This window comes from Oncorhynchus tshawytscha, linkage group LG32 (genome assembly GCF_018296145.1).
Source record: "Oncorhynchus tshawytscha isolate Ot180627B linkage group LG32, Otsh_v2.0, whole genome shotgun sequence".
In the NCBI taxonomy this organism is placed as follows: domain Eukaryota; kingdom Metazoa; phylum Chordata; class Actinopteri; order Salmoniformes; family Salmonidae; genus Oncorhynchus; species Oncorhynchus tshawytscha.
Window position 1 is genome coordinate 5,128,098 of NC_056460.1, and position 24,977 is coordinate 5,153,074.

General features: G+C 41.8%; 1 protein-coding gene and 2 non-coding genes across 3 annotated transcripts; all 3 read right to left on the bottom strand.

Annotated features, from left to right (window-relative positions):
* Nucleotides 1-12,418: 12,418 nt before the first annotated feature.
* Nucleotides 12,419-24,445, bottom strand: LOC112230416 (eukaryotic initiation factor 4A-III). Its single transcript, XM_024396711.2, has 12 exons — nucleotides 24,147-24,445; nucleotides 23,304-23,376; nucleotides 20,810-20,876; nucleotides 20,446-20,508; nucleotides 19,882-20,014; nucleotides 17,405-17,485; nucleotides 16,943-17,084; nucleotides 15,967-16,105; nucleotides 14,958-15,073; nucleotides 14,074-14,181; nucleotides 12,856-12,983; nucleotides 12,419-12,636 (listed from the first exon to the last, which is right to left on the bottom strand). Exons 1-12 carry the CDS (start codon nucleotides 24,298-24,300, stop codon nucleotides 12,620-12,622), a joined length of 1,221 nt encoding a protein of 406 aa, XP_024252479.1. The 5' UTR covers nucleotides 24,301-24,445; the 3' UTR covers nucleotides 12,419-12,619.
* LOC112230474 lies at nucleotides 16,292-16,425 on the bottom strand. The gene has a single exon (XR_002950336.1). It is a non-coding gene; the product is annotated as a small nucleolar RNA SNORA54 (small nucleolar RNA).
* Nucleotides 17,741-17,875, bottom strand: LOC112230475. The gene has a single exon (XR_002950337.1). It is a non-coding gene; the product is annotated as a small nucleolar RNA SNORA54 (small nucleolar RNA).
* Nucleotides 24,446-24,977: the final 532 nt, after the last annotated feature.

Below are 24,977 nucleotides of genomic sequence, written 5' to 3' on the forward strand. Positions count from 1 at the left end.
TCTACCACTTGCACAGTCTGTGTAGTCAGCTCAGCTATCCCAATTGAGACCGTGTCTGCTTCGATCTAGGTTGGGCAAAACTAAACATGGCAGTGTTTTGCTTGAGCAATCTCACTGGAATAAAGACCTACTCCATTCCTGTCATTATTGAAAGAGATTTTGATATCTCACAATAGGGCTACTTCATGTTAGATCCCTCACTTTCAAGGCAGTCATAGTCAAGGAACTAATCACTGATCAACACCTTGATGTGATTGACCTGACTGAAACATGCCTAAACCTGATGAATTTACTGTGTTAAATGAGGCCTCACCTCCTGGTTACACTAGTGACCATGTCTCGCAAAGGCAGAGGTGTTGCTAACATTTATGACAAGTTATATCTACTGTTTACAGGCCTCCTGGGCTGTATATAGTGTTCCTCTCGGAGTTCCCTGAATTCCTATCGCACCTTGGTAGTCATGGCAGATAATCACATTTTTGGTGACTTCAATATTCACATGAAAAAGTCCTCAGACCCAAACCAAAGGGCTTTCGGAGCCATCATCGACTCAGTTGGTTTTGTCCAACATGTCTCTGGACCTTTGCATTGCCACAGTCATACCCTGGATTTAGTTTTGTCCTGTAGATCGAAATGTTTTTCCTCATAATCCTGGACTATCGGACCACCATTTTATTATGTTCACAATCGCAACAAATAAGCTGCTCAGACCCCAAACAAGGATTATCCAAAGCCGTGCTATACATTCTCAGACAACCCAAAGATTCATAGATGTCCTTCCTCCACCTACCCAAGGACGTTGGATTACAGAAGTTGGTTAACCACCTGAGGATCTAAATTTAACCTTGCGAAATACCCTCGATGCAGTCTCCACCTAAAAACAAAAAATGGCCTCCCGGGTGGCGCAGTTCTAGCTGTGCCACTAGAGAACCTGGTTCGAGTCCAGGCTCTCGCAGCTGGCCGTGACCTGGAGACCCATGGGGCGGCGCACAATTGGCCCAGCATCGTCCAGGTTAGGGGAGGGTTTGGCCAGCAGGGATATTTCTGTTCCATTGCACACTAGCGACTCCTGTGGCGGGCCGAGCGCAATGCATGCTGACACATTGGTGTGGCTGGTTTCTGGGTTAAGTTGTGTCAAGAAGCAGTGTGGCTTGGCTGGGTTGTGTTTCGACCTTCGCAGCACAGCGTCAGCTGTGCTACCAGAGACTCTGGGTTCGCGCCCAAGCTCTGTCGTAACCGGCCGCGACCTGGAGGTCCATGGGGCGACGCACAATTGGCCTAGCGTCGTCCGGGTTAGGGATATCCTTGTCTCATCGCGTACCAGCGACTCCTGTGCACGCTAACCAAGTTTTTTATTTTTTATTATTCATAATACAAAAATCAACTTACATTGATTGCTACATCAAACATGTGTAGCAAACCAAACACAGGTATTAACAATGCTCAAACATACAAAAATTATAAATAAAATACAAAAAATAAACAATTTAAGTGCAATTATATTCACTCTGAAAATATCTTATTATAATGAGTCATGAAGATGTTATTCTTTTTGTTATTCACTAGGGTTAGTGTTTTAATAAGATAATTCAATTCAATCAGAAAAATTGGTAATTTTGGAATTTTTGTTTGTGTGTAAAGTATTTGGCAACAAGAATAAAACAAATTAACAATCATTTCAGTGGTTTTGTTATCATTGCAATAGTAACATATATATTTTATGTTCAAATTATAGGCAATGTTCATAATGGTAAATAAGTACTTTGCAAGGTTCTCCCAAAATTCGGACACAAATTTACATTCAAAGAACAAGTGAGACAGATTCTCACCTTTTTCACAGAAAACGCAGATATCATCAATAGCCACACATTTGGACATCATAGAATTACATGGATATATCTTATGCAAAATGTTGAAGTGCACTTCCTTAACTTTGTTTGGTATACAGTATTTGTATGGTCTTAACCATGCATTTTTCCAGACAATGTCAGACAATGTTCCAGAAAAACTTTCCTCTCGGTGTAAGTTGGTTTTGTGAATGAAGAATTTGTCTTATATATTACAACAAGATTATTACAACAAGATTTCTCAAGTAAGCCCACGCCTTCCAATCTGAGTTCTGGATAAACTTTGTGATCATTCCCAAAATTAAGATGACTTTTCATAAGTGTAGTTAGACCACTGGGCTTTGATCACAGAAATAAACTCTCTGAAAGGTATTGGAAACTCTTTCAGTGTTATAAATTGTTCATATGTGAGAATATTACCCTTGTCAAAAATATCAAGGACAAAGTCAATATTCCTCTCATGCCAGCTGGGGTAGAACAATGACTTATTCCTTACAGTTATGTCTGAATTATTCCACAAAAGAGCTTTATGAGGGGGAAAATTGTGCAGGAAACATATTTTCCAGGCGAGATATGTAAACATGATTCATGTGAGAGATTAATGTGAGAGGTGCAGACTCGGTCTCAACCTTTAAGCCTATACTGAACATTCATCTCTTCAGTAGTTCCTATGATTGAGTGTCGTCTGGCCCAGGGGTGCGAAGGTGAACGGCAAGGCACTGGAGAGACAAACCACCCTTGCTGTCTGCCGGCTCCCCTCTCTCCACTGGGATTCTCTGCCTCTATTACGGGGTCTGAGTCCCAGGCTTACTAGTGCTCTTCCATGCCGTCCCTAGGAGCGGTGCATCACTTGAGGGGGTTGAGTCACTGACGTAATCTTCCTGTCCGGGTTTGTGTGGTGAAGGAGATCTTTGTGGGTGGTCTGTTGATATCCCTCTAGCGGTGTAGGGGCTGCACTTTGGGAAGGTGTGTGGGGTTATATCCTGCCTGGTTGGTCCTGTCCGGGGGTATTGTCAGACAGGGCCACAGTGCCTCCCGACCCACCCATCTCAGCCTCCAGTATCTATGCTGCAATAGTGTATGTTCCGGGGGGCTAGGGTCAGTCTGTTATAGCTGGTGTAATTATCCTGTGTTTTCTGGTGTCCTGTGTGAATTGAAGTATGCTCCCTGTAATTATCCCTCTCCTCCTGGAGGACCATTTCTCAGGACTACCTGGCTTGATGACTCCTGGCTGCCCACAGTCCACCTGTTTGAGCTGCAGCTCCAGTTTCAACTGTTCTGCCTGCGGCTATGGGACGCCTGTTCACCGGGCGTGTTACCATGTCACGGACCTGCTGTTTCGTCTCGACCTCTCAATCTCTGAATGATCAGCTATGAAAAAACAAACTTACATTTACTCCTGACACCCTCTACAACCACTGTGATTATTACTTGACCCTGCTGGTCATCTATGAACTTTTGAACATCTTGAAGAACAGTCTGGCCTTAATGGCCATGTACTCTTCCACCTGGCACAGCCAGAAGAGGACTGCCACCCTTCAGAGCCTGGTTCCTCGCTAGGTTTCTTCTGAGTCTCCTGCCTTTCTAGGGAGTTTTTCCTAGCCACCGTGCTTCTACATCTGTATTGCTTGCTGTTTGGGGTTTTAGGCTGGGTTTCTGTATAAGCTCTTTGTGACATCTGTTGATGGGAAAAGGGCTTTATAAATACATTTGAAATGAAAAAGAAAACTTTTCTCCACACCTTATTGGATTTTCAACACTGCAGAATTTTTGTTGTTATTGTAAACTTAAGTTTAGAATTTTAATTGAGAAAATAAAGACAAATAGCATGGACTAAATTATTGTCACCTTGGTACTTGTACTTGGATGCAGTCTTTGGCCAAGATAACTGCCAACAAATGTTTTTTTGTAGCCCTAAATGACCTTGCTGCACCTATTTACTTCCAATTTGGCCCACTATTCAGCAGAAAACTGCTCTAATTCTTCAATGTTTGAGGGGTGCCCTCCACCAACTGCTGTTTTCAGTTCTCACCGTAGATTATGGATATGATTCAGGTCTGGACTCTTCGCTGGCCACTCCAGAACAGTCCAGTGTTTCTTCAACCATTTCAAGTTTCTTTTGATGGTTGTTTGGGGTTGTTGTCCTTCTGGAAGATCCACTACCTTCAACAGAGACCGTTTTGGTTACTGGCCCAACTCACGTAACAGCTAGGCTACCTGCCGCCTCTAACGTTAATGGTGAATTGGAGTTGAACTCTGCTCAACTTAAATAACACATCACTTCAATAGCTACCTTCAAGACTGTCTGGAACATGAATGATTCCACAACCCTCCTTGGCCTAGGTCAAGTACTTTTTTAACCCCCGAGGGGATTACACCCTCTCCTGGCGAGGAATAGTAAGCCATTTCTATCGACTACCTACAGTGCATTCAGAAAGTATTCAGACCCCTTCCCTTTTTCCACATGTTACGTTACAGGCTTAAAAGATCCCAGAAATGTTCTATACACACAAAAAGTTTATTTCTTTACACATGTACATCCCTGTTAGTGAGCATTTCTCCTTAGCCAAGATAATCCACCCACTTGACAGGTCTGGCATATCAAGGAGCTGATTAAACAACATGATCATTACACAGGTACACCTTGTGCTGGGGATAATAAAAGACAACTCTAAAATGGGGTTGTCACACAACACAATGTACACCAGAGCTGTTGCTAGAATGTTAATTTCTCTACCATAAGCCGCATCCACATCGTTTTAGAAAATTTGGCAGTTACGTTCAACCGGCCTCACAACCGTGGACCACGTGTAACCACACCAGCCCAGGACCTCCCCCGGGTTCTTCACTTGCAGGGTCGGATAGCTGATTAAACTGGTTTTGCACAAACAAACAATTTCTGCACAAACTGTCAGAAACTGTCTCAGAGAATCTCATCTGCGTGCTATCCAGGGTCTTGATCTGACTACAGTTTGGCATCGTGACCGGCTTTAGTGGGCAAATGCTCACCTTCGATGGCCAATGGCACACTGGAGAAGTGTGCTCTTCACTGATGAATCCCGGTTTTAATTGTACGTCGTGTGGGTGAGCAGTTTGCTGATGTCAACGTTGTGAACAGAGTGCACCAAATCGGTGGGGTTACGGTATGGGCAGGCATAAGCTACGGACAGCAAACACAATTGCATTTTGTTGATGGCAATTTGAATGCACAGATATACCATGAAGAGATCCTGAGGCCCATAGTCATGCCATTCATCCGCCACTATCACCTCATGTTTCAGCATGATAATTCACAGCCCCATGTCACAAGGATCTGTATACAATTTCTGGAAACTGAATAAGATCCCAGTTCTTCTATGGCTTGCATACTCACCAGACATGTCAAGCTTTGAGGACGTTTGGGATGCTCTGGATCAGCGTGTACTACAGCGTGTTCCAGTTCCCGCCAATATCCACTAACTTCGCACAGAGTAGGACAACATTTCATAGGCCACAATCATCAGCCGGGTCAACTCTATGCGAAGGAGATGTGTCGTGCTGCATGAGGCAAATGGTGGTCATACTAACTGGTTTTCTGATCCACGCCCTTACCTTTTATTTTATGGTATCTGTGACCAACAGATGCATATCTGTATTCCCAGTCATGTGAAATCCATAGGTTAGGTCCTAATGCATTTATTTCAATTGACTTGATTTCCTTAAAATCTTTGAAATTGTTGAATGTTGCAGTTATATTTTTGTTCAGTATAGAATAAAAAATATCTAAAACAACTCCATAGCAATACATATTTTTTCCACATCCTGAAAGCCTTTATTTAGACTATTATTAATATGCTAAGGAATGACATTATAGAGTTGAGAGGATATTATTTGGTTTGTAGAAATGTCACAAACCAAATATTAGCCACCTCAAGTACGCCAAGTGTGTGCAACATCCTAAATTGTCAGAAAATCTTAAAATGTTGGTGGAAAATGTTTTATTAAGACCGGACAAATATTTTTCCTCTTTTTTGGTGGGGTCAGCCCACCTTTAAATTTAGTTTAGGAAGGAAATTATGCCTTTGCAGCCTGAAAGTGATGATGCTTTATGTACGAGCCAGTCCATGGGGACACGAGTGCATTACCAGCTAGGCACATCAAACCTAGATGATAGTGCAGATCAAGTGCCCTCTATCGGCTGCCTAGGCTATCAAGTAAGAAAGAGGACTTTGTCAAAATGTAAATGTAATATTCCCATCCCTTAAATTGCTCATAATATAAATTGATGTAGGGATTGTTGAATTCAAATTATTCACCACACCAAAATTATTCTTCATATGAAACTCATGAATCCTACCCAAAAGGTCAAATTCATATAGGCTACTTTACTTGCATAAAAAGGTTGAATGGAAATCTGGTTAATGTTAAGCCATTTTGAGGATGCTGGAATTATATTTTGGATGAACATGCTTCTGCCTACTTTTGAAGTAGCCTAATCAGATTTTTAAAAAAAACATGGTTACTGGTTCTGTTATGCCACATATCAAAGGTAATAAATAAATTGAAAAAGTAAAAGTATAAATATTTAGGCTATATTGAAAAGTTAGGTTCTAGATCCGCGAGGAATAGCCACTCGGATTGGAGAGGAGGCAAACCTGTGTTAAGCTTTTCTTGAACAACTGGGCCTGCCGGGAGCATACAGTTGAAATCTGAAGTTCACGTACACTTAGGTTGGAGTCATTAAAACTTGTTGTTCAACGACTCCATAAAATTCATGTTAACAAACTAAAGTTTTGGCAAGTAGGTTAGGACATCTACTTTGTGCATGACTCAATTCATTTTTCCAACAATTGTTTAAAGACAGATTATTTCACTTCTAATTCACTGTATCACTATTCCAGTGGGTCAGAAGTTTACATACACTAAGTTGACTGTGCCTTTAAACAGCTTGGAATATTCAAGAAAATTATGTCATGGCATTAGAAGATTCTGATAGGCTAATTGACATCATTTGAGTCAATTGGAGGTGTACCTGTGGATGTATTTCAAGGCCTACCTTCAAACTCACTGCCTCTTTGCTTGACATCATGGGAAAATCAAAAGAAATCAGCCAAAACCTCAGAAAATAAATTGTAGACCTTCACAAGTCTGGTTCATCCTTGGGGGCAATTTCCAAACACCTGAAGGTACCACGTTCATCTCTACAAACAATAGTACGCAAGTGTAAACACCATGGAACCACGCAGCCGTCATACCACTCAGGAAGGAGACGCATTCTGTCTCCTAGAGATGAACGTACTTTGGTGTGGAAAGTGCAAATCAATCCCAGAACAACAGCAAAGGACTTTGTGAAGATGCTGGAGGAATCAGGTACTAAAGTATCTACATCCACAGTAAAAACAAGTCCTATATCGACATAACCTGAAAGGCCGCTCAGCAAGGAAGAAGCCACTGCTCCAAAACTGCCATTAAAAAAAGCCAGACTATGATTTGCATATGTACATGGGGACAAAGATCATACTTTTTGGAGAAATGTCCTCTGGTCTGATGCAACAAAAATAGAACTGTTTGGCCATAATGACCATCATTATGTTTGGAGGAAAAAGGGTGATGCTTGCAAGCCGAAGAACACCATCCCAACCGTGAAACACGGGAGTGGCAGCATCATGATGTGGGGGTGATTTGCTGCAGGAGGGATTGGTGCATTTCACAAAATTGATGGCATCACGAGGAAGGAAAATTATGTGGATATATTGAAGCGAACATCTCAAGACATCAGTCAGGAAGTTAAAGCTTGGTCGCAAATGGGTCTTCCAAACGGACAATGACCCCAAGCATACTTCAAAAGTTGTGGCAAAATGGCTGAAGGACAACAAAGTCAAGGTATTGGAGTGGCCATCACAAAGCCCTGAACTCAATCCCATGGAAAATGTATTGGCAGAACTGAAAAAGCGTGCGTGAGCAAGGAGGCCTACAAACCTGACTCAGTTACACCAGCTCTGTCAGGAGGAATGGGCCAAAACTCATCCAACTTATTGTGGGAAGCTTGTGGAAGGCTACCAGAATCGTTTGACCCAAGTTAAACTATTTAAAGGCAATGCTACCAAATTGAACTTCCGACTTCAACTGTATGTGGCCACATTGTATTTTGGACAACATGGGAGAATGATGATCTGTAACAAGGGCCTTTCTGATTACAAGTGCCCCAGTATCCCAAGTATTAAGTGAAATCAAGCATAGAAAACAGTATTGGTATTAATAAAACAATTTTTCCCACGGATTAAGTGTCTTAATCCACGTAAATGTGTCTTTTCTCACAAATTCTGTTCAGCAAGTCTAAAACACTACATATAGGCATACAACTACACATTTTAAAACACAGTTAGATAAAGACAAAATGTCTGTATATTCATAACGTTGAATTAGACCTAAAGAGAGAACACAAGTTAAATATAGGCTATCGCATCTATGGTTGTTGTAAAGGCTTGTGCGTAACCAGCCTACTGGTTAAATGGGTATTTTCGAACGAATTAAGCAGCACATAAATGTGTCTGTTCCCATGAATTAAGTCACACAAAAACGCACAACATTTTCTGAAATGATGTACATACACGCACAAATTGCCTGCTACTCTGCCTTTCTAGACCTTCTAAACTGTCAAGAGTAGACCCACAGCTTATCCCAATTGAATGAAACATTCAAATTACAGGGCTTTGCGACGTTATTCAATTAAAATTCTCACTGCACTATTTTTAGTTGTTTTATTTAACGTTTATTTTACTAGGCAAGTCAGTTAAGAACAAATTCTTATTTACAATGACGGCCTACCCCGGACGATGCTGGACCAATTGTACGCCGCCCTATTGGACTCCCAATCACAGCCAGATGCGATACAGCCTGGAATCGAACCAGGGACTGTAGTGATGCCTCTTGCACTGAGATACAGTGCTTTAGACTGCTGTGCCACTTTGGAGCCCCAAGCCCCACAATGAATGGTGGATAGAGGGTTGGATAGACCGTTAGACTGGTAGACTATACTGACCTGTGGTATAAGGGAAGTACCAAAAGACCTTGATATTGGGGAGGCGATTGCAAGCAGACAAGGAAATTTGGCTAGGGTGGAAGAAATTAGAGTGTAAAACCTGCAAAAGAGCAAATGTAAACCTGGGGGGAAAAGTATTACCCTCCACTGTGTCCAATAAAAAAACACAACCCTCCTCAAATCAAAAAATATAGTTTAACAACCCTCCCCAGTAAATTGCGATCTGCCCCTAATTGAGTGGCATATAACAATAGGAAACTGCTGATGCACAACTAAGTTTCGAAATTGTACCCTGCGTTTTCTACTTTTCTAACTCAACTTTAAGTTGAAACGCCAAATGAGCCTCTACATTTTTTATTAAAACAAATTGCTGAGGTCCGGACCTCGGTGTGCTCATATGTGGTTACGGCCCTGCCTGGAACAAAAAGCTGAGGAGCTGTCCAGGTGATTTGTCTCGTACAATTTGTGAACTGTACAATACGACAAAATAAGCCTTACATCTAACGAAATCGAAATACTTGGCATATTTTGACAGGCACGTTTGCTGGTGTCGAACTTTTGTGACATTTTTGGCATTGAACTAAGCCAAGGAAATTAAGTTCACCAACGTGGTCAAACCTGGCTATCCTGGGAACATTGATGTTGTCCGGTAGGTTATAATACTCTGAATGTTTACTAGGAGCGTCATGCCAGACCCAGTTCATTACGTTTTTTCTGAAATCGCCCATAGAAACTATCAAAGTCTAGTCGCTGCCGTTCCAATGCTTTCATTGTGTTGCTGATACGGGTACGGAAGAAACCCATGTTCATCTGCTAACCATGTGTATGTGACAAATAAAATTTGATTTGTTCATCTCTTTGTTCTGCAGAAGACTGAAGAGCGCATCAGTTGAATTGAAAATTCAATCATAGGCCATGGGCAAAAAGCAAACATGGTGGCAGCCTCTAAATGGGTTGCTGTCTATTTTGTTCAGAAAAAGCATGTAATAGTTCCACATCATTGCCACGAAATGCCAACTCCCATTTACCTAGGTAGGCTACCCAAGGTATTAGCATGCAGTATTAATTACATAGACACGTAAAAATCTAACGGTTCTCTTTTACCAGGGAGCAAATGTAAACCAGGCATATGCAATCACTTCAGGTCCCTGGCCGCTAAAATCTATCCGTAAACTGGAAAATGTCTTAAAAGCGATCTGCCTTTGGATGTGAGACAAAGATTTCTCATGCTTGTTGGGTGCTATAGGCAAATTGTTCAAGTCTCAATAACCGTCTCTTGGTCACACGCTGTCGCTGGTGGAGAATAGCAGGCAGGGGAAGCAGCAGTGTCTACTGCTAGCAGCGCAGCCTCAGTCTTTCCATTGATACCACTCAGATTGAAATGGTCCCTTCCTTGATGTCGGTCCGTCCCTAATCTCAGTGGTGTTAAGTAAAAATAATGTAAAGTATTACTAAAGTAGTTTGGGGTAATCTGTACTTTATTTACATTTTTGACAACTTTTACTTCATTACATTCCTAAAGTAAATCATGTACTTTTTCATAGATTTTCCCTGACTCCCAAAAGTACTCGTTACATTTTGAATGCGTAGCAGGACAGGAAAATGGTCCAATTCACACACTTATCCATAGAACTTCCCTGGTCCTCCTACTGTATCAAATGTTTAGTTCATAAATTATCTGCATGTTGTAATGTGCCCCTGGCTTAATTTAGGCAATTTGAAATTATTTATACTTGCAATTACATTTACTTTTGATACTTAAGTATATTTAAAACCAAATACTTTGACTTTTACTCAACTAAGTATTTTACTGGGTGACTTTTACTTGTCATTTTCTATTAAGGTTTCTTTACTTTTACTCGAGTACAAAAATGTCATACTTTTCCCACCACTGCCTAAACCAAGGTGTTGGTCTTCCATCCCTTACCGCTTGGAAATCCAACTTTGAAAAAGGTTTCAGAAACAATGTTATCAGTAAAAGGAATGTGACATCAATAAGCTCTGCCCATCCTCCTGTCTTCACATTACGTAAAAAAATTAAGCCAACTGAAGCTCATTTACGGCATTTTTATACAACTGACAAACTCAAATGCTATTTGGAGAAGAAAAAAAAGAACCCAGTCATTGACTGCTGTAGCTTTATCCACTTCAGTCGGTCTACAAACATAGCCTATTAGCTATACAATTAGCCACTACACTAACTCCGCACCGGAATGAAAAAGTAAAATACGTAGAGGGATTCGATCACAGAACGTTTTTGCAGCTAATTTCCTGCAATTCTACACATTTTACCTTGACTAGTATATCTGAGGGAGAGTGACTAACAGAATCAAATGGGGGCTCCGAGACACGAGCATAGCCGCGGGAAATACAAAAAAAAAAAAAAATTGTTTCACAAAAGTCTTGCACTGGGCCTTTACTAGTCCTATACCAATATTGCCAGCCATCTGTAGTGCGGGCAGCGATTCTCAACCAAAATTGAGTGGTGGGAGGTTGAGCAGTATGGAATTATTGAAAAGGAAAAAAATGTTTCCAGTTAATATGGTGGCAGGTGACCTCAAGGTTAGTGTTAGGCCAGTAACCAAAAAATTGCTGGTTTGAATACCAGAGCTGACAAAGGTAAAACATCTGTAGTAGTGCCCTTCTGCAAAGCATTTGTTTTTTTTGTTACATTTATTAAATCAATAGAGCCTTATAGTTTCCCACATTGCATTTTGAAACAAATCCAAACTTTTGATGAATTTTCCACCTGCGCAAGTATTTGGTCACTACTGAGGTGACACACTGAAATATGGGTCCCGAGACCAAAATCACTTAAGAACCACTGCCCTATGGATTACTCAATTTATCATGCATATTTTCCAGTACATACAACAGTAAACTCAGCTTTACCAACTCCATCATCCCAGTCAGAGATGCCATCACATACACCCTCATTCATCATCACGGTCATCCATGTCACCATTATCAAACAACGTATCTGGTAAATAAAAAAAAGAAAGAAATCTTGGCCGTATTTCAATCCAAGGCACTTTATAGAGCAGCGCACAAGACAGTAGACACAGCGTCTTTTTTTAAAGGTAATTCACGCATGGGCCAAAATTAGCAGGGATCCATGAATGGAATCACTGCAAACACCTGGGAAATTGCATTTACATGAAACCTTGGTTGGCCGTCCAATTCACTATAACAAACATTGGATTGAATCCTGCCATAAGACTGAGTTGCACCTGGAGCCCTATAGAAGTCTAACAGAAGACGTGATTGTAAAGTAATAGATCTTAGTTAATCCATCTACCACATCACACAGAATGGAATTGTAAACAAATACTATAGCCTCATAACATGGTTAAAACTACACTTTTGATCTCAAGGATGTATGGTCAGTCCTTGCAACCATAGCCCTTTCTATGAATTTGAGAGTTGTTACATTTTTCCAGCCCAATCCTTTTGATGTTTATCAAAACAAAATGGTTGGGGTACCCATTTCGTTGTTTTTTCAAAATCCCGGATTGCCCCTTTAAAAACAGGGAAAAGAAATGAACCTGCATTCAAATGGGAAACAAAATGTTCTTTATTTACAAAACAACTGATGGTTGCAGTAGGCATTTCCCTAAGAATACAATAGTATTCGAAGGCTGTTCCAAAGCGACTATTAAAAACAAAACAAATGAGACAAGAATTCTAACAGTAAATAAAAAGGGGTCCAAAGTGTATTCAAAGCGGTCTCTCCACTTCCGTCACCTGTGCCTTAGATCAGGTCAGCCACTGAGGAGAACAAATGTAATGTTAATGACAGCCATCTAATGTCAATGCCTGTTTTTGTAAAAGAACCCCAGGTATATATGGCCATAAATCTGTAAACCCAGTATATGGTTGAAACAAAACTGAACACTTACATGTAGTTGCTTGAACCAAAACAGCAATACTAAACATAAACATTGTCAATTAAATACTCAGACAGAAGATTTACAAATGGTAATTTACCGTTCATTGGCATTTCATCGATCTGCGTGGAATAGTACTGCTCAATGTCACGGAGAATACGGATGTCGTCATTCTTCACAAAGTTAATGGCCACACCCTTGCGGCCGTAACGACCCGATCGGCCAATCCTATGAAGAGAGGAGGTTGAGGGACATAAACACCAGTAAATCTTTGCCCTGACATCCCGATTTTTGCTTAATCCGACTATGCGGGCCAGAAGCTCCTGGAAAGAGATCAGGGAGGTAAAAGAGATCAATGGAATGCAGACCATGGGGGAGCGAAGGGCACTGGATTGGCCTACATTCAACAAATCTGATCAAGTGGATGTCAAAACCGTCATGATTGATGTACTCTAACAGGACCCGAATGTGGTTACTAAAATCCGATTTGGATATATTTGGCTGTTTTCACTGCATAACATTTAGACATTTTTCCAAGTTTAGAACAAGTGACTGCTAAATGCTAACTCCTGTTTGTATAATCTGGTAGCATAGCTAGCATACAGAAATCGGTGGTGGTAGTCAGTCATTCTTAACTGTAATGCAGTTGATTGATGACACAAACATGTATTGGGGTTGACATTCAAACAAGCATTAGACTCATTTTTACCTTAACAGTGCGAAACACATTAACAGCCTAAATGTAGGCACATTTCGCTGGGGGCAATGTGGAGATTCAGGACAGATACAGGTGGGAAAACGGTGCAGCCTTTTTAATGCCATCTTGGCTGAGCTCCTATGTCAATCACCGGGAAACGGACGCCAACATCTGAAGAGGTAAGGTCTTGTCTTTTCGTTTAGCCAGTTGTTCACAACTAGCTGGATGGCTATAGCGATTAGTTTTGTATCACTACGAGTGGTGCGGCACAGACCAATTTATTGGATGCGTATGACAGCTCCCCAAAGAGCAAGTATGAATGCTCTGACTTCTGCGGAGTCTGCATCGCTGTAAACGCTGTACGACCACTACAGATGTCGGATTGACCATAAAAATAGGCTTTTAGTGTCCTGAAAGACTGAACAGAGAAAAAGGTACACAACGTACTTGACCTCTGCCACTCTCTGGGTTTTACTGTGGCACTGGAATGGAACCCACAGCTCAAACTGAGGACTGAGCCAGGTGATTTTGTCGACTTCACCGTTGTCCGAATAGCCACATTAGAAACTAAGCGATATTAGGTATGCATAGTAGTTCTCTGAGCTGGGCAGCCAGACATACCTGTGGATGTACAGCTCTCTGTTGTTGGGCAGGTCGTAGTTGATGATGAGGGACACCTGGGGCACGTCCAGACCTCGGGCCCACACATCAGTGGAGATAAGCACTCGGCTACGGGGTGGGGGGGAAGAGGAGATCCACGTTAGGCCAGACCAAGGTCGTATTCACTTGAAACTAAACGGGTTCAAACAGAGAGGGACTATCTGAACTTTGCTAAATGTTTTGCTACGGTGTACACCAATTAATACGACCCAAGTCCACCCCTGGGAATGCGTAGACATGTTTCCAGGGAGTGAACAGAGAAACAGTACAAGACGTACTGGACCACTGCCACTCTCTGGGTTTTACTGTGGCACAGGAATGGAACAAAGCTCTCACTGAGCCAGGTTACGAACAGTGCAATGAAGAATGTTAATTTAAGTGTTCAGTCCACTAGTACGCTTTATCTAGTGTGGGAAACTGTCCGGTATTGTATATGAAAGACAACATTCTCTATCAGGTGGACCAGAAAGAATCCAGGCGATACAGTACATTGTCATATAATAGGATATAAATGTTCTTCCTGCTAAGAGACTGTTCGACCAACTAAGCTAAGTTAACGTCTCTGGCCATCAAACAAGTCAGATATACATCTAGATGTGCAAATTATTGGTGATTGCACACGGAGAATAAAAAATAAATTAAAAAAGTTAAGTGTAAGACCAGCTTCAACTTTCTCATAGAAATATGACAAAGTAACTACTGACACGAGAGCACATTCACTATTGATAAATATTGACCCAGTGGTCACACACCCAAAATGAAAAAATGAATAAAAAGGTCAATTAACTTATTGAATAGCCTTCAAAGATTGATTGGGATGCTAAAACAGACTATTTCATCATTACCTGGCACCGGACCGGAACTCTTTCATGATGGACTCCCTCTCCTTCTGGGGCATGTCTCCGTGCATGGAGGAAACAGTGAAGTTGGCCTCCCTCATCTTCTCAGTCAGCCAGTCAACCTATCGCGAGCAGAGCGAGGACAGATAGAGGCTCAGGCCAAACGTATGACAATGCATTTCAGGGATCATGCCAAACATGCTCCCTGAAATACACAATGTAGGGAATAGCGCGCCATTTAGGACACATCCTTTGACGGGGCTTTATGTTCCTAGAGAGTGAACAGAGAAACAGTACAAGTCGTGCTGGATCCCTGCCACTCTCTGGGCTTTAGCGCGGCACTGCAATGAAACCCACAGCTCTCACTGAGGACGGAGCCAGGTTACTAACAGTGCAAACAAAGATTATCATGACATTCATCGGTGTTCAATGAGAGGTTGAGGAAACACTGGCATTCATTGGTCAAACTAACAATGTCAAAGCATGTTGGCCCTGGGGAGACGGAAGCACGACAAAATAGCTGGGACCACTTCATTTTTTTCCTAACAATGGTGGGCATTTCAAAGAATGCATTTGGTTCTGATACAAAACTGAAAACGATACGCAACATATCTTCACTGCACTTGACATATTCCACAAGCAAACATCTTGGTGTCGGGACATTGACAGTGCTTATAAATTGAACCTGCTAAATAGTTGCATTTAAAAATGTCAAGTACACATTACCGACCGAATACAAACTTTCAATGGAGTACTCCTGCCCATCCCTATTTTTTACCAGTACATATAGGCTAAGGGAGACAGTACTCACTAGGAGGAAAAACATACAACTGTCAACAGCTGCCAACAACCCAAGTAGTTTCAGTGAAGTTTCTCCTAAGGCACAGATTTAGGATCAGCTTCCCCTCCCTTAATCCCAACTAACTATTATTGGGGAAAATGCAAAACTGACCGAAGATCAGTGTTTAGGGACAACCTCGCAATAAATGTAACTTTGTTTTAGTTGTGTACAGACCTTCCGCTTGGTGTTGCAAAAGATGACAGCCTGTGTGATGGTGAGGGTGTCATACAGGTCACACAGGGTGTCAAACTTCCACTCCTCCCTCTCTACTGCCACGAAGAACTGCTTGATGCCCTCTAGAGTCAACTCATCACTGGGATAGGGAAAAGGAAGAGAGGGGTTAACTCAGTATTGGACCTCTTCTGCTGCTAAAGAAAAGGAACACATCTAAATACTTTTTCCAGTGAGTGCAGGTCTTCCTATTCCAGTCAACTCCTTTCTTTCCTTCCATATAATCTTTTCTAAGCAGGGCGCAAAGGCCCCAAAAAGTGTTTTTGTTTCATGTTCCCAGAGAGCGAACAGAGAAGCGGTACAAGACGTACCGGACCCCTGTCACTCTCTGGGCTTTACTGTGGCACTGGAATGGAACCCACAGCTCACACTGAGGACTGAGCCAGGTTACGAACAGTGCCAAAGGGAAGATTTCCTTGACTCGGCTAAATAATAAATCAGAAATAGTGGTATAGATAAGACGGAGCATTTCTCTTTTCTCTTCTGAAAGGTCCCACAGGAACGGTGGGGGCCTTTTCGATTTAAGCATGGCTGATTCTCTGATGACTATATGAGGTTTGTATTCAGACTAAGTACATGTATTCAGACTAAATCGGTCCCAAATCACTCCCAACCCCTCGCCCCTAACCCCTGGATGATTGCAGATGTATAGGGTCTGGATACGTATAAGCAGTTCAGTGGTGGAGCATCCACTATATTGCTTCCACCTTACAGACCTGCAGAAACAAAGGGTTAGGGCCATGGGGTAGGGAGTGATTTAGGACCGGCTGATTTACTTCCCTCCTTGTATACATTACACAATGCTGCCCCCTAGAGTTCACAACTTGAACGAGTCTTAGCACAGCGACCAGGTTGGTTCCACTAGAATAGAAACCAGGGTGGTACATCCTAATATACAGCCGAGTAACGCTTGACTCACCGTTTGACCAGGATGCGGATGGGGTCGGTCATGAACTTGTTGGTCATCTCCAGGATCTCATGGGGCAGCGTGGCGCTGATCAGACAGACCTGGGTGGCGGGGGGCAGGTACCGGTACACGTCGTAGATCTGCTCTTTGAATCCTGCCGGACGGGAAAGATATTCAGTTCCCCCTTCATATTACACTACACTTTCTGGGAAAAGTCGCGCAGACCGTCAAAACGACTTTCCTGTGCAAAAGTGTCTGAGACCAAGCATCCCTGCCTGCCGTGGGTTGCACAGGGATAGTTGGAAACTAGTTGATGTGTGCAGGGGGAACGACAAAGCAGCCCTGAAACTTATCCTGCTTTACCACCTGACCTCATGTTCTTGTTGTTTTTTGGGCAACAGGAGACCAGAAACACACAACTGGAAGAGGTCTTTCGTTTCATCTTTGTAATGCACAACAACGTGTCTGGCTTACCCTTGTTGAGCATTTCGTCTGCTTCGTCCAGCACCAGCATCTTGATGGCACGCGTCCTCAAACTCCTCCTGCGGATCATATCTAAAGAACAGAGAGAGCAGTGCCTGCATTATGGAGGGGAATCTTCTCAATTCATACTCTGACTTTGAAGACACAACCCTTGGTGACTACAGGGAGCCCATGTCATGATTGTCTACTCGTGCATATTTTCTGGTTATCTTCCTTTGAAATGTTCTGGTCTCAGGTAAATCATGTGAAAGATGTGATTGGGTGGCACCATAAGTCATTGATTTACTATCCTTCTTTCCCCTGTCTGTGTTACATGGAGGGGGGGGGTCATGTTCCCAGAGAGTGAACAGAGCAACGGTATAAGACGTACTGAACCTCTGCCAATCTCTGGGCTTTACTGTGGCACTGGAATGGAACCCATAGCTCACACTGGAGGACTGAGCCAGGTTACAAACAGTGCAAACACTGATTTTCTTGACTTTACTTTTGTCGTAAGTATGCCTCATTACATAAAGGTACAAACCGTTTCAATGAAGGCAGATCCAGAGGTCGACCGATTATGATTTTTCAACGCCGATACCGATTATTGGTGGGCCCCAAAAAGCCGATACCGATTAAATAGGCAGATTCCTTTTTAAAATGTATTTATAATAATGACAATTACAACAATACCGAATGAACACTTATTTTAAGTTAATATAATACATCAATCAAATCAATTTAGCCTCAAATAAATAATGAAACATGTTCAATTTGGTTTAAATAATGCAAAAAAAAGTGTTGAAGGAAGTAAAAGTGCAATATGTGCCATGTAAGAAAGCTAACGTTTAAGTTCCTTGCTCAGAACATGAGAACATATGAAAGCTGGTGGTTCCTTTTAACAAGAGTCTTCAATATTCCCAGGTAAGAAGTTTTAGGTTATTATAGGACTATTTCTCTCTATACGATTTGTATTTCATATACCTTTGACTGTTGATGTTCTTATAGGCACTTTAGTATTGCCAGTGTAACAGTATAGCTTCCGTCACTCTCCTCGGCCCTACGCGGGCTTGAAACAGGAACACATCAACAGCCACCCTTGAAGCATCGTTACCCATCGCTCCACAAAAGCCGTGGCTCCATGTCTCAGAGCGAGTAACGTTTGAAACGCTATTAGTGTGCACCCCGCTAACCAGCTAGCAATTTCACATCGGTTAAACCAACCTAATCTCGGGAGCTGATAGGCTTGAAGTCATAAACAGCTCAATGCTTGAAGCACAGCGAAGAGCTGCTGGCAAAACGCACGAAAGTGCTGTTTGAATGAATGCTTACAGCCTGCTGCTGCCTACCACTGCCCAGTCATACTGATAACACACAGAAACACAAGCTTTTGGTCATTAATATGGTCAAATCTGGAAACTATCATTACGAAAACAAAACGTTTATTATTTCAGTGAAATACGGAACCGTTCCGTATTTTATCTAATGGGTGGCATCCATAAGTCTAAATATTGCTGTTACATTGCACAACCTTCAATGTTATATCATAATTATGTACAATTCGGACAAATTAATTACGGTCTTTGTTAGGAATAAATGAACTTCACACAGTTCGCAACGAGCCAGGCGGCCCAAACTGCTGCAAATACCCTGACTCTGCTTGCATGGAACGCAAGAGAAGTGACACAATTTCAATAGTTATTAGAAATTCATGTTAGCAGGCAATATTAACTAAATATGCAGGTTTAAAAATACATACTTATGTATTGATTTTAAAGAAAGGCATTGATGTTTATGGTTTGGTACGCATTGGTGCAACGACAGTGCCTTTTTCACGAATGCGCTTGTTAAATCATTACCTGTTTGGCGAAGTAGGCTGTGATTCGATGAGAAATTAACAGGCACTGCATCGATTATATGCAACGCAGGACTCGCTAGATAAACTAGTAATGTCATCAACCATGTGTAGTTAACTCGTGATTATGCTAAGATTGATTGTTTTTTATTAGATAAGTTTAATGCTAGCTAGCAACTTACCTTTGCTTCTTGCTGCCCTCGCATAACAGGTAGTCAGCCTGCCACGTGCAATGTAAGGCAGGTGGTTAGAGCGTAGGACTAGTAACCGGAAGGTTGTAAAAACGAATCCCTGAGCTGACAAGGTACAAATCTGTCGTTCTGACCCTGAATAAGGCAGTTAACCCACCGTTCCTAGGCCGCCATTGAAAATAAGAATTTGTTCTTAACAGACTTGCCTAGTTAAATAAAGGTGTAAAAAAAATGAAAACTTGAAATCGGCCCTAATTAATCGGCCATTCCGATGAATCGGTCGACCTCTAATCCAGACTAAACCCACGAAGTGAAACAGCGAAATTCAGTTTTGATTCCTGTGACAGAATTCTAAGAGATAATAAATATCTAGTCTTCTTAGCTGGGCAGACACAGACATTCATACCTCTGGATACTAGAAGGTTAGGGTCCAGGGAACTCACCAAACACTCTCCCAGGGGTCCCTGCTACCACGTGCTGGCCATAGTCCAGTTTGCGGATGTCCTCACCCACGTTTGTCCCTCCGATGCAGGAATGACACTGGACGTTCATGTAGTCACCTAGGGCCAGGAGCACCTAGAAAGGGGTGAAGGGATTTTAACATCTGAATAATAGGAGACAATGGTTGCATCCAAATTGTCTACTCTTCTACCGGAATGTGCACTTGCACACTCCCCGTCACAGATTTAACAATGGTGGAAACTCCCTCCAGCCAAGGTTTTCACCAATTCAAACCTTTGCCAATGTTCCGATCTGGGCCGTGTTCAGTCGGCATACAACAGGAGAAAATGTTTTGAAACAAAAAGGTACAATCTAAACATATCAAATAAACACTTGTTCCCATTTTCTGTTGCACAGCGTTCTGATGAATGAACAGGACCCCGAACCTGCCCAATAGAAACACTTTACATTTTGTTACTGTGTGTCCTACTGAACACAAACAACCCTCATCTCCCAAAGCAGTTTTCCCCAGTCCATCAGAAGACACTTGATATTCAGTCACATACCTTCTGTATCTGTCCAGCTAACTCTCTGGTGGGAGCCAGGATCAGTGCTTGGGTTTCACGCACCTGTGACAAAACCAACAAAAAAATAACTTTGCTCACATTGACCAAACTCCACATATTCAAAGCGAGAGAAAATGTCACAAAATGTTAGATGATCCAAAACTGCTATGTGATGATAGTACCTACAACAGGGCTTGTATTCATGTAGCCTCTCAAAGTAAGAGTGCTGATCTAGTATCTCATCCTACACGTTGATATAAAATGATTAACTATGATCTAAAAGGAAAAACTGGTATTAGATCAGCACTCCTACTCTGAGACGCTGGATACGGGCCCTAGTCTGCACATAACCTTACTCAAATACCTGAATGTCAAGACACTGCAGCACTGATACGCAAAACGTGGCAGTCTTTCCTGTTCCTGACTGAGACCTAAAGAAAGGTGTTGAAGAACAGAGAAAGATGGTATTCAACAGCCATGATAAACATTTGAACAATGGCCTTGGGGAGTATTTATAATCATTAGGTTGGAAACTGTTTACTCCAAATTAGTGACGCACCGACATGAATTTTTTGACCGATACCGATATTTTTCCATGGCAAAAAAACAAACAATACCCGATATTTAACAGCCTTTTAAACATTCTATAGTACAGTTAAATAGTTAACACAGACACACAGCGGTCTAAGGCAATGCATCTCAGTGCAAGAGGCGTCACTACAGTCCCTGGGTCGAATCGAGGCGGTATCACATCCGGCCGTGATTGGGAGTCCCCATAGCGCAATTAGCCCAGTGTCGTCTGGGGTAGGCCGTCATTGTAAATAAGAATTTATTCTTAACTGACTTGCCTAGTTAACTAAAGGTTACACACACCACACTGACCAAAAAGTTATTTTGTTGGCATTTATGTTATGCCCCCATTATCAGCAAAACATAATCAAAAACCTATTTCGTTCACTTACTTGCTGTGCTGTTCCAATGTTCATTTGTTTAGTCGTTTCATTCTCAACCAGGATTTCTATGGAACGCCATTTGGGTCTTTGCGTGTCAAAAAAGATTCACCTGTCAATTAAGCTTGTTGACCAATCAGGACCTGAATGACTGCACGTTACATAATTTAACAAGTTAATATGTCACAACGATTAATCGATACGTTTGCTATAATGCTGGTAAAGTTGTCTCGCGCACCTACAATGCTGGTCATAAAAAAAACAGCTAGCTAGCTCATGGATGCAAACAATGTTCTTCCCCAAAATATAGCAAAACGACAATCTGTTTCTGTAGCTATATAGTTAGCTAGCTAACTATATAGCTAGGTGTCATCATCTAAAATAGCCCTGATTTATGAGACAGGTCTTATTTGATTAATGGTGGTCTGACCCATCTATGTGAAGCTAGCCACAATAAGGATTAGCCACAATGGTGGACTTTGCAGTTAGCCTTCAAAATAAAAGTGTGTCATTGACAGGGATTCAAATGCATACAAATAGTAGAATTATGCCATAATTGAATAGATCATGCTGAACGAATGAGGTTGGAATGTTATATAAAATCAACAAAATACAATAATTTATTAGTTTGACAAAAACCTTTGAAATTACACTGGATGTATTATACTTTAGAACTGCATTGGGGCATACTTATTTCACCGTACAGCCTTATCTATGGATTGTGGATCAATGACATGGGGTATCAGTCTTCTCAGTGACACCCAGAGAACATTAGCATCATAGCTCTTATTGCGGGACTCTGAAACAAATGAATTGAGACACATTTATTATTGTCTACCTATGTGTATTGACCACTATTCCAGAGGAAAAACAATACTGCCATGATGTTTTGGAGTCTGATAACTGAGGAGAACGTTGGGAAAAATATCTTAGGTATTGAGTAGACCGTTAGCCCATTTCATTGATCCCAAATCCTTAGGTAAAGCTGTACAGTGCAAAATGAATGTCAATACATACAATAGGCTGACTGGGGAGGTGACTTCACAGTCACAGTCCCGCGATAAGAGCTCTACAATGCTAATATTTGCGTAAACTCTTCACAGCTGTGTGAAGCTTGCATGTGCAAATTCAGAACACACAACATTCTATGATAGAACTGTTTTGACATATCAACTTAAAAGCTTATTTAACGTATGAAATAGTGCGATTGTCAAATAGTGTCATGTGACACGCAAAGACCAAAACGGCATTCCATAGTATATCGTGAAGCTAATAGCAGTTACGCTATTACTGTGCAACTCCGGTAGGGCAACAGCTGAACAATAGCGCACTTGGTAACAGTGTGTACAGGTGCTCGACTGCAAAAGCCAACATCACCCACGGCAAGAGAACGGTTGATTGTGAAGGGCAATGAATTCAATTATCTTGGCGTTAATGGATTTCGCCTTTGAATCGTTCTTACTTTTTCAAATGACTGCTCGATCCACTCAGCAGACATTGTGGGCTAGGTTAGGAATGCTGTGTTGCTGGTGTATCGCAACATTTTACGTGGCGTCATTACATCATGTACCTACGTTATTATAGGTATGCACGTCAGCTTTGACATCGGTTTTTTTACATCGCCGTTAAACTACACATCAGCAGATACCGTTGTTGACTTTTTTTTAGCTAATATTGGCAGATTCCGATAGGTTCACCAATATATTGTGCATCCCTACTCCAAAATGTATACATTTTGTTTCTACTGGACCAATTCAGGTAGCCCACATGCCGCCCCCCCATTGCAAAAGACAAAACAGAATCCGACTAATGAATACACCCCTGGTGAATAGCCAAAGTTCCAAACATTTAAGTATATTGTGTGGCTCTGGACATTGTATTTCTCCAGCGTAAACAGTCATTACTTACTGTGCAATGACATCTCTACCCTTGATGATCTGTTTAATTGCTCTTTGTTGGATTGCGGAAGGCTTCTCGAATCCTGAGAATAAGAAATAAAAGGTGGTTAATTATGTGGGCGGCAGGGTAGCCTAGTGGTTAGAGCGTTGGACTAGTAACCGGGAGGTTGCAAGTTCAAACCCCGAGCTGACAATGTACAAATCTGTCGTTCTGCCCCTGAACAGGCAGTTACCACTGTTCCTAGGCCGTCATTGAAAATAAGAATTTGTTCTTAACTGACTTGCCTAGTTAAATAAAAGGTAAAAATGTATTTTAAAAAATACTTTAAAAAAACATGTAGGCCCATGATCCTTTCCAGTGAAATAGTTCCATGAACACTACATACTATTCATGTAATCCTTTGAGCAACTGGAAAATATAGCTGGTAGTACTGAATACTTTTCCAGTTGTGCAGACTGTTCGTGTCAAATGTTATTATCAGTGGCTAGAACAGATGGCGGCACATGCAGAGCAAAATGCTCACACAAAAATATTAATCAACAAGTGAGGAAAATGCAACATGTACTAAATACTAAAGGAGGTGAGGCATGCTAGTTAGCTAACATTAGCTAGGTAGCGAGTTAGCTAGGTTCAATGAAACGAATTATTAACTAGGTAACGTTAGTTGGCTAACGCTAACTAATGAAAAACAAATACAACAGTCAGGCTTTTTTCATCCAACACTCGCAGTATGTGTTGGTTCTGAGTGTAAAACTGAATCATGAAGTACAGAAAATGTGTTCAAATAACTTACTTGGGTAACGTTAGCTGCCTATATGGGGCCCACTGTCCCAAACAAACCCCCGGCCCTACCGTATGCGTATATCCCACGGAGGAGATCCTCTCGTAGGCCCATCGTGTCGAAAGTAGGAGTAACATCGACCTCCTCGCTGGTCTCAAACTCGATCTTGGTCATGTCTTCCTCCTTCAACAGACGCCTCGTGCGCGGTACGGTGGCTACTTCCATGGTTTTTGTGCGTGTTTTCACAATATACGAATGAAATCGACAACTTCACCAGCTCGAGTTCTGCTGCGGTAGGTAGAAAAAAGACAGCCGCATGTGTCGCTCTAGTGACGCCAAAAGCAAGAGACGAGAATTTGCATGACGTATTCTGTGTCGTCACCATAGAGATCCGATTAAAGGTGTACCAAGGATAAACCACGATAGATCACAGCTTGTTGTTTCCAATGGAAACAATGAGTCATAGTGGGCAGAACAAACAAGGAGGTGGGCAGAGCCAAGCACGCGCTAGTGATATTCTATTGGCGTGTTCTAGTATCTGCATATTTCCGTTAAGGAAGGCCTACTCTGTGACGAGGGAATTCAGTTAAAGAACAAATTATTATTTAAAATGACGGACGACGCTTTGCCAGTTGTGCGTGCCCCATGGGACTCCCAATCACGGCCTGTTGTGATACAGCCTGGATTCGAACCAGGGTGTCTGTAGTGACACCTTCAATGCTGAGATGCAGTGTCTTTGCCACTCGGGAGCCCCAATTACTCATTCTAAACAGCACAACTTTATTATTTAGGATAAAGTCTACAAAACTTAGTCCATTCTGTTCATAACATATTGTAATGACCTGACTAGATCATAAAGGAACAATTGCCCAGACAGAGGGTTGAGTTTACGAATCGACGGT

What these genes read in the sequence shown, in the direction of transcription:
- LOC112230416 (XM_024396711.2), bottom strand. Translation starts at nt 24,300, where the DNA reads ATGGAAGTAGCCACCGTACCGCGCACGAGGCGTCTGTTGAAGGAGGAA. An exon ending in CCGTGGGATATACGCATACG is followed by an intron (nt 23,377 to 24,146) that starts GTAGGGCCGGGG and finishes TCTTATTCTCAG; the next exon opens with GATTCGAGAAGCCTTCCGCA. An exon ending in GACCCCTGGGAGAGTGTTTG is followed by an intron (nt 17,486 to 19,881) that starts GTGAGTTCCCTG and finishes TCTGTTCTTTAG; the next exon opens with ATATGATCCGCAGGAGGAGT.